The sequence below is a fragment of the Aegilops tauschii genome, chromosome 7, assembly GCF_002575655.3.
Source record: "Aegilops tauschii subsp. strangulata cultivar AL8/78 chromosome 7, Aet v6.0, whole genome shotgun sequence".
Classification (NCBI taxonomy): domain Eukaryota; kingdom Viridiplantae; phylum Streptophyta; class Magnoliopsida; order Poales; family Poaceae; genus Aegilops; species Aegilops tauschii.
The window spans coordinates 22,100,376-22,110,978 of NC_053041.3; the positions used below are offsets into that span (position 1 = coordinate 22,100,376).

At 39.9% G+C, this 10,603-nt stretch overlaps 1 protein-coding gene across 1 annotated transcript; it reads left to right on the forward strand.

The window, feature by feature from the left end:
- The first annotated feature begins 778 nt into the window (after positions 1-778).
- On the forward strand, positions 779-6,795 carry LOC109772076 (disease resistance protein RPM1). Its single transcript, XM_020330771.4, has 5 exons — positions 779-2,132; positions 2,252-2,546; positions 2,698-2,780; positions 2,956-5,878; positions 5,976-6,795. The coding sequence occupies exon 4, from the start codon at positions 3,036-3,038 to the stop codon at positions 5,835-5,837; it is 2,802 nt and encodes a 933-aa protein (XP_020186360.1). The 5' UTR covers positions 779-2,132; positions 2,252-2,546; positions 2,698-2,780; positions 2,956-3,035; the 3' UTR covers positions 5,838-5,878; positions 5,976-6,795.
- The last annotated feature ends 3,808 nt before the right edge of the window (positions 6,796-10,603 follow it).

The window sequence follows — 10,603 nt, forward strand, 5'->3', positions numbered from 1 at the left end:
CAAAGACTTGTCACGATTTGTTTGACCGTTCTTTTTTGTTTACAGGAAGGCCTTTAGGCTAGCTGTATTAAAACTTAAATGACGGAAACATCGTCTGCTAAAAGTGTAACGATAAAGCCGGGGGACTCATCCGCCCATATAGATGGGGGATTAACACGACACTATTTAGCTAGCTCATGAGCAACTACATTAGACTCCCTATTATAATTCTCAAAAGTAACCTTTCTGGACTCAGCCAAAATAGAACGACAATCCTCAATAGTAGGAGCCGCCACCATTCATTGTGCTTCAAGGCAGCGATGGCGACCAAGGAGGAGGATGAGGAGAAGTTGCATCGTTCGGAGCGGTTATTCGCGGGCGACCGGAAACGGGAGGTGGTGACTGGAGTGTGGCGGCGGTGGGATCTTTTGGGAGAGGAGAGGAGCACTCAGGAGATTGGGAGGACCTGGTAACCCAAGCGGGCCGAGATAACTGTTCACACGTCTCATTTTTTGCCTTTTTTTTTACAAATCCGAACAATGGCACCAAAAATTTGAAAAAGTTCATAAATATGAAAAACAAATGTCATGGAACCTAAAAAAATTCCATGAATTTTACAAATGTTCATGATATCAGAAAATGTTTGTGATTTTGAAAAATAAATCACGAGTTGAAAAAATGTTCAGGAATCCAAAAAATGTTTTTTAATTTCAAAAAATGTTTAGAGTGTTGAAATTTTTTTTAATTTCATAAAAAAATTTGGATTCAGAAAATGTTCGTGAATTCAACAAATAATTTTAAAAATTTGGAGCAAATATCGTATTTGTCTTTTTAATCTAGGAAAAAAATTCAAGACGTTTTTGCAAAATTTCAATCAAAATTTGTGAGCATTTTTGATAAATGCCGAACATTCTTTGAAATCTGAAAAATATTCGAAACTGAAAAAGGAAACGTAAAAAAAAACTGCCGCAAGAATTGGGCCGGTCCATTAGCGCTCGCTTCAGGTCTCCCTTCCCTCCGGCATAAGACCACAGCTGGGCACTCTGGACTGGACAGCGGACACGGAGGAGGCAGGCCACCGGCGGCGAGGGTTAGGTTAGGCGGGAAAATGCTGCGTCTAGTCTCCGGCCAACCCCGCCCCCGCCCTCTGCCCCCGGTGCGGCGACAGGGACTGCCTCCCTGGCCCCTGCCCGGCCAACTCACACCCCTCTCTTACCCTGTTCGCCGCGAAGCAGACCCCCGGTCAGCGGCGCCGACTTCGAGGTAAGCCAGCAAACCCGCTCCTCTTCGTGTCGTTGGTAGGACTTGGGTGACAATATGAAACTACTGAATCTGAACCCAAGTAAGCCCGATCTGTTGTTCTCTGAATCCACGAGCTCGACCTTATTCAGGAGTTAAGCATCCTACAAATCGTTGCCATCTTGAGCTGCTGCTGACTTCGACTGCCATGGCAAATTACCAGTAGTTGATTTGATTTGTTGTTGCTTCATTCCAGTGACAAAACAAAACGTGTCCTGTGCCCAACTTGCGGTCAAACTAGACGTTACCTCGAGGAAATTCAGGCGCAAATATGTGCAGGAAAGATGCTATCCATCTCGTTTATGTATCGGGGTCAACTACTTTCAGTGAGTGGGGACACTTTCCAAGAAAAGAAATGGACATCCTCTTTTTGTATTCGTTTGCAACCGCTGACCCTGAACAGTGAACCAAATTCAGCATCTTCAGTTGCTCATTTTGTATAGCTTCACCTGCTAACAATGCCTGCCACTGTCAGCATCAAGTATCATGAATTCATGATTAATTATTGGCAACAAGGATCCCATGTTATCTACCACTATTTAACAAGTTTCAGTTGTTTGCAGTGACAGATTGTATCATTTTATTATACTAAAAAGATGCTTCCTGCTGCCTTCCTCGACTTGCTCAACTTGAGTTGTCCTCCAAAGTTTAGCTTAACAAATCTCAAGAATCGGTAAGAGCAATTATTGGGTTGGTAAGAGAAGCAAGAGCAGTGCTGACCAGCCACAAGGTGCGTATGTAAGTCTAAAGGGCATGATGATTGCACGAGCTTTTGCTGGTTCTTGCGGCCGGGCTTCAACAACGAGACTAGCGTTCCCCCAGATCTGGCCGGATCTCCATCGACTAATAGGCAGGTATGTTGCTCTTAATTTGGTTTTGTGCCTAGTTCTCTTCAGTATACCAGGTTATACCGTTAGAGGTATCAGCTTAACTAGGTCGATGCAAAAATAACTAGTTTTGCTTGCCATTACAGGGACAGGCCAGTAGGTGGTTGTTCTTTGGTTCTGTAATAAAAGGAACAGCAAGGACACCTCAACTTGAAGATCAAAGGCAGCTACTTTGTCATCAACAACAAACTCCCAGTCATCAGTCATACCTGGGCTCCATGAGTGTTCAGCATCTCCATGATTAAGATTCAATGGCCACAAGATCAGTAAAGCCATCCGGTCTCCCTTTTCGCTAGGATCCATGAGCTTTATCCCAATGGTTTCAGATTCAGAAGTGCAAAAGGAAGTCACTAAGATCGAACGGATCTAAGGCATCACGAGGTAGGTGCACAGTATTTCTCTAGTTCTCTGTCTATCTTAGGTTGTACTACGAACAGTCTCCCTCGGTGCAAACAAAAACTACTTCTGCTGTATCTTTGGAAGTTGGCGAGCCTAGTATACATTGTGGGTAATGCATTGTGATTTCTTTCAGCACCGTAAGCACAAAAACTGTATCTTCTGGAAGAAGGAGGCGCTTCTTAATTGTGATACCACCAAGGTCGGACGAACTGGCAGGTATGCTCAGGTTTAATTGCCATCCATTGTTTCCCTTGGATTCGGAAATAGTTTTGAATTGTTCGTCCATTTTTTTTTGCATTTTCACAGCTTATGTCAATTTTCTATCATGGTGCTTGCAACTAGCAAAATGCATTAATTGCTTAACTAACAGATTGCTTGCTTCATTTTGCAGTGGCCGTTCTAACGGTATTGAGAAAAATAGACAACTAGGCTACCACCCAACAGTGAGACATTTGCAGTTCTTATAAAGTCATGGAAGATATTGTGATTCTTCTAGCCATCAAGAAGATTGGAATTGCCTTGGCAAAAGTAGCGACACACCAGGCCAGCGCAAAGTTTGCGAAGTACGGGACCCAACTACTAGAGCTTCAAGGCAGCATGGATCGTCATGTGAGGGAGCTTCGTGTGATGCATGATGTTCTCTGCCAAAGTGCCATCCGAAACCCCAATGATGCAATATATGAGAGCTGGTTGGAGGGGGTACGAAAGGTAGCACATAATATGGAGGACATGGTCGATGAGTACTTGCATCTTGTTGGTCACGCACATGATATAGGATGTTGCTTTTACCTGAAGAAAGGGTTAAAGAAACCAAGATCTCTGCTTGCTCTGAAGTGCATAGCTTTCACTTTGAAGGAAATAGAGAAAGACCTTTCACACTTGTCGGAGACAAGAAGACATTGGGTTCCTTTGATAAACAGCGGGGATTATAGCAACTCAAATCACATTCTCAAGAGGTCCCAAGATCTAGCAAACATTTCACGTTCCCTTGATGAAGAAGATCTCGTAGGTGTGGATGAAAACAGAGAAAAACTTCAGAAGTTGTTGGCAAGTGATATTTTGGAACGCTCTGTGATAGCGCTGCTTGGAATGGGAGGGCTTGGTAAAACAGCTTTAGCTGCAAATGTCTACAGGAAGGAGATGAAGAATTTCCAATGCCATGCCTGGGTCTCCATCTCCCAAACTTATTCTAAAGAAGATGTCTTGAGGAATATAATCAAGGAACTTTCTGGAGATAAAGTCAACACTGTGGACATGGAAATCACATGCGTTGAAGAGACACTCAAGAAATTTCTGAAGAAACGAAAGTATTTGATCATTTTGGATGATGTTTGGACTCCAGAAGCATTTACTTATTTGTCTGGGGTGCTTATTCATAATGATAAGGGCAGTCGACTCCTAATCACAACAAGGGAAAAGTGTGTTGCTGAACTTGCCTCGAGTGGACATACCTTAACAGTGCAAGCTTTACCAGATGACAAGGCATTGGATCTCTTTTGTAAGAAAGCCTTTCCAAGTAGTGGCTCGCCGAGCAACAAAGCAAGGGAGGGACTCCCTGGTTACTTTGACCGGATTGGTGATACATATCATGAATTTCCTGCGGAGTTGAAGCCTTTGGCCGTGGACATAGTTAGCAAGTGCAAAAGCTTGCCACTTCTCATTGTGTTAGTTGGTGGTCTTTTCCGTGTATGTGACAAAACTGTGAAAGGATGGAACAAAATGAAAGCCCAGCTGAGTTGGGAGTTGATTAATAATTCGAGTCTCGATCATATAAGGAATGTGTTGCATCTGAGCTTCATCTACTTGCCAACACACTTGAAAAGTTGTTTCCTGTACTGCAGCTTGTTTCCAGAAGACTATATTTTCAGAAGAAAGCAGCTTGTACGGTTATGGATAGCCGAAGGGTTCATCGAGGAGAGGGGTGAAAGCACAGTAGAAGAAGTGGCAGAAGGCTATCTGAATGAGTTGATTGATAGAAGCATGCTGCAACTTGTTGACAGGAACATTGATGGTAGGATCAAAAAAATCAGAATGCATGATATCTTACGTGAATTGGCAGTTGACTTGTGCAAGAAGAACTGCTTTGGTGCTACATATGAGAATAAGCGTGGGCAGTCTCTTGAGACGGATGTGCGAAGACTGGTAGTGCACAAACTAAAGGAGGATATTCATCAGTCATTTCTTAGCATACACCGACTACGAACTGTCATTACACTAGACAATAGCATGCCATCGTCCACTCTACTACCTGTGCTATGTAAGAAGTCAAGATACATGACAGTGCTAGAATTAAGTGGTCTGCCCATCGAGAAAATTCCAGATGCCATTGGAGATCTCTTTAACCTTCGCTATTTGGGTTTGCGTAATTCAAAAGTTAAGATGCTCCCAAAGTCTGTTAAGAAGCTTTCAAATTTGTTGACACTAGACCTTTTTGGATGTGACATACCTGAGTTACCTAGAGGGATTATGAAACTGAAGAAGCTTAAACACTTATTTGCTGAGAAAATAATTGATCCACATTGGAGAGAGTTAGCATGTTGCAGTGGTATTCGTATCCCCAATGGTTTTGGAAATCTAACAAATCTGCAGACGCTACAGGCATTGGAAGCATGTGAGGACTCTGTTAGATATTTAAGAGAGTTGACACAACTGAGAAGACTGAGGTTGTGGAATGTGAAGGGAATAAATTTTGAGCCCATCCTTGACTCTCTAGCTCAGATGCAGTATTTGTCGTTTCTAGAGGTGAATGCAAGTGATGTGGATGAGGTGCTTTCATTTAATGCCCCCCTGCCAATGCCAAACCTGCAAAAGCTACATTTGGGAGGAGGACTAGCGGCAGGGGCGTTGGATGAGCTCTTCAAAGGTGATATGGAGAAGACGTTGTATTCATTGATTCTACGCTGGTCCAAGCTGACAGAAGACCCCCTGCTATCCCTTTCTCGGCTGTCAAACTTGCAGTACCTAAATTTCAGCGGAGCATACAACGGAAAGAAGCTGAGGTTTCGTGAGAGGTGGTTTCCCAAGCTAAAGGTTCTTTATCTAGGCGATCTGCCTCGTCTGAGTCAGCTAAAGATAGACCAAGGTACCATGGTGTGCCTGGAAAAATTGTATTTAACCAACCTGAAACGCATGATGGAGGTTCCAACTGGCATTCAGTTCCTCTCGACCCTCCAATATCTTGAATTTGGTGAAATCACCGCTGACTTCTTGGTGTTACTGCAACGATTTCCCGCAATCAAAGATAAATGCTGGCAGCATACTCTCCGAGTTTGACCTGCCACACTGGCTGAGAAATGTGTGCGTACATACATAAGGTAGCAACTCTTGCCTGCCAACCAGCTATTTGCTTCTTCCGTTGTTTCAAATCTCATCACTTTAACATGCTGACGTGATATGATGTTGGTTATGCAGGTCAATGCCGAAAGGAAGATGCTTGATTGTTTGGGCATCATGCAGATTCGAGCAAATCGGTTAAGGCGTCGATGCATCAAGATCTATATCCAGTACTAGTACAAGTTTGTGCCACAGCTGATATCTACTACTCTACACATGTCATGGTTCCCGCTGATACCTTCATTGTTTGCTGCTACTTCCACCCCCACCTATGGCTAAGAAACGGCCCTCTTCACTTCTCCTGCTACTGCTGCGTGTTCTTTTTTAGCATAATACTACTGTGCCTCATGACTGCTGCGCTTGTGTTTACTACTGCTGCTACTCTTGTCGGTGCTGATTTTGCTTGTAAAGTGTGCTTTTCCAATTGTGGCTTTGACACTTACTGTAAGACTGAGACTGGATTGTGTTTTCATATTCAGATTCGTTTTCGTCCTAACCTATCTGTATGCGCTTGGATGGGCTCAAGTAAATACTGTAGTAAATACACGCTTCTCAGTAACTTAGTTGGTGCTTATTATTTGTGCTATTTGGCTAGTTTGTCAGGATGACAATGCATGCATAAGTGATGCGTTCACCGTTCAATCGAACGACAAAGTAAGTTCTGTCAGTTGTATATAAGTGCGTGAGGCGCACCACTCAATCAGAAAATGCATCGGGATCAGAATTGATCCACTGGATGAGCTTGATTTCCTCAGGGTTTTCTGGTTGCTCTTTTTTCTCCCCTATTTTCTGTGTTTTTTTTCCATTTTGGTTCATCGGGGTTTTCTGGTTTCTCATTTTTTGGATATTCCCTATTTTCTTTTCTTCTTTTTTACTTTCCTTTTTCATTTTTAAAGTACATGCTGATTTTTTTCATACACGTTGAACACTTCTCGTTTACACGTTGAACCCTTTTTAGATACACTTCAGCATTTTCTCAATACATGTTCAACATTTGTAAAATATACATTAAACAACTTTAAATACACCTTGAACATTTTTCAAAAAATAGCAGTAACATTTTTAAAATGTCCAAACAGTTAGTGTTAGAACTTTTTTTTTATAACATCACGACTTTTTTTAATATGTTATGAACATTTTTTCAAATTGTGCAAACAAATGTTATGTTTCATTAACAAATTTTTAAGATGTCTCGGATCATATTTTAAACACTCAAAATATAGTTTAAATGACATGATTTTCCTGACTGGCACAAACATTTTTTTTTGCAAATTACATGAACATTATCAAAAATAGCATGAACAAATTTTAAAATAGGTGAACATTTTAATTGTCATTATTTTTTTTTCTGAATTTCACAAATTCTTTTCTATATATTAAGGAATAAACTTTTACGCTACATGAACATTTTTAAATGCACAATGAATGTTTAATAAAAAATAGAAAAAATAATTTTTGAAATTCATATATTTGGAATGATTCAAAATATAATAAAACTAAAAGGTAAAACAGATCACTAGTTTCTCTTTGGCTGCCCTTCACGTGGTGCATGCTCAAGATCCTCCCTTGGTTGACGTGGTGTTGCGGCGAGCTTCGGGCTCTTGGTGTTGTCTTGGTTCACCTTTGCTCAATGACGATGCAATGATGCCTCCCCAACCTGCTAATCATTTGGACCGTCTGTGGCGGATCTCCCAGTCAAGGTTCATGTTAAGGTTTGGCACTCGTTGATTTTGGTTGATCCTCTGTTGTGCCATTGGGCTCGGTACGCACGCCGGTGCGGTGCGTTAGGTTGTTTGCTGAGTCTTGGTATTGTGATACCTCGACAGCACCCCACATCTACTGGTGTCTCTCGTGGTGTTGGTCTTTCTGCCTGCTAGCTAGGTGATGCCTTCTTCTGAGTGGCAATTTTTTCTCGCCTTCTGTAACCTTGTTACCTGTACGGTTTTCGGCCCAGTTTCCCTCATAAACGGGGTCAACTTGTTTAGGTTTTTTATCCGGTTTCCCTTATAAACTAGATCAGCCAAAGCTTAAGGGGTGACTCTTGGCTTTGGCAGCTTTTGAGCAATATATTTAGGAGGGGATCCTCCCCCCCCCCCCCCCCCCCCCCCCGTTGACCTTTCAAAAAAAAGTTTTCACCTAGAGGATTCCCGCTTGAGCATATTGGGCCCTGCCTATGCAAGCGTGTTGTGGGCGGCATTCCCATAGCCTTTGCTTTAAGCTAGTTATAGCCGCCCTCCGATTACATGGCCCAGTGGCAAGGCAAGGCCACGGAATTTCCTAATGCGAGAGTTATATCTCGAGATAAAGGGAGTTCTCGCCTGAATGCTTTCAAACTCCTGTCGTTCTGGGCCAACCTGTTTTGAAGTATTTTCCGTTCACGGGCTCTCGTTCGCCTGATTGTGTGCTATTCATTCGTTTGGTCTTGTATTCTTCTGCCTTTTTCTTTTCTTTTCATTTTTGTCCTTTTTGGTTTTTTTATTTCTTCATGATTATATATGGTTTTCAGTTTCCTTTTCTTTTTTTATCGGATTTTTTCATTTCTTTATTGGTGTTACTGGTTTATTTTTTCTTTACTTTTTCCTTTGTTCTCTTGGTTCTTTGTTTTCTTCATGATTATCTATGGTTCTCTGCGAACCATCTCTTTCCTTCTTCCCAAGTAAATAGTAAATACACGCTTCTCAGTAACTTGTTGGTGCTTATTATTTGTGCTATTTGGCAAGTTCGTCGGGATGATGATGCATGCATAAGTGCTGCGTTCACCATTCAATCGAACAACAAAGTAAGTTCTGTCAGTTGTATGAGTGCGTGAGGTGCACCGTTCAATCGGAAAATGCATTGGGATCGTAATTGATTTACCGGATGAGCTTGATTTCCTCGGGGTTTTCTTGTTTCTCCTTTTTCTCCATCTTTTCTTTGTTTTTCCCTTTCTGATTTCATCAGGGTTTTCTCTCATTTTTGAATGTTCCCTATTTGTTTTTCTTATTTTCTACTTTCCTTTTCATTGTTAAAGTAGATGCTAATTTTTTTCATACACGTTGAACCTCTTTTAGATACACTTCAGCATTTTATCAATACATGTTCAACATTTGTAAAATACACATTGAACAATTTTAAATACACCTTGAACAATTTTCAAAGAATATCAGTATCATTTTTAAAAATTTGCAAACAGTTGTTAAGTGTTTTTTATAACATCATGACTTTTTATGTATGTTATGAACACTTTTCCAAATCATGCGAACAAATTTTACGTTTCATTAACAGCTTTTTAAGATATCTCGGAAAATTTTCGTGAAAATTATTAAAAATAGCATGAAGAAATTTTTAAAGCATGTGAACATTTTTTAATTGTCATGATTTTTTTCTGAACAGCAGAAATTCCTTTTGTAAATATTATAGGAACAAACTTTTATGCTACATGAACATTTTCTAAATGCACAACGAACATTTTATGAAAAAAAAAGGAAAATTAATTTTTGAAATTCATATATTTGGGAAATTCCAAATATAACAAAACAAAAAGAGGAACTAAAATATAAAAATAATCACTAGCTTTCGCCTAGAGGATTTCTGCGGGATCATATTGGGCCATGCCTATGCAAGTTGTTGTCGTGGGACGTTCCCATAGCGTTCGCTTCAAGCGAGTTATAGCCTCACTCCCGAGAGGCATGCCCCAGTGGCAAAGCAAGAGAATGGGATTTCCAACGGTGCCTTATGATACATGCGACAGCTATATCTCGCTTATAATGAGATGAAGGGAGCTCTCGCCAGCTTGAGCGATTCCCTCCCCCATCGTTTCAGGCCAGCTCGTTTTGAAGTATTTTTCGTTCACTGGCCCACATTCGCCTGATTTTTCATTGGTTTGGTCCGGTAATCTTCTTCCTTTTCCTTTTCTTTCCTTTTTTGTCTGTTTTTTTCGGTTCTTCATGATTTCCTTTGGTTTTTTGGTTTCTTTGCTTTTTCATTGGGTTTCTTTGTTCCTTTCTTGGTTTACTGGTCTTTTTTGCTTCTTCCCTTTTTTCTATGTAAATTTTTTTGTATACATCTATTATTTTTTTATTATACATGTTTAACATTTTCGAACACATGGTTAAAATTGTACATTTTCCATATACATCTAAGACATTATCTGTATACACATTTAACAATTATTTCAAGTACATAATTATTTTTTAAATTAAATATTTTTGATATGTATTTTTCTCACACACATTGTATATGTTTCGTACACATCTGTAACATTATTTTTATGCACGTAAGACATTTTTTATCTACATGATGTATGATTTTTTCTTAAATACACATTTTGATGTCTACTTCTTTTCATACATAAAGTATATTTTTCGCATGTTTAACATTTTCCGGAAACATGATCACCATGTTTTTCAAAGACATTTTTTGCCATATAATTTTTGAACTGAAACTGTACGCTTTTCATCTACATCTGAAACATTATTGATTAACACATCTAATATTTTTTTGAAATTTAAATAATCTTTTGGATGTGTATTTTTTAAACACATTCTACATTTTTCGCATACATTTGAGACAGTATTTTCATTAATGTTAGACATTTTTTAACTACATGTTTTTTTCTTAAGTACATGTTTTGAGCATTTCTTTTAACACACTGTATATTTTTCATATAAATTTGAAACGTTATTTCTATGGATGTTTATCACTTTTAAAATACATGATTAACATTT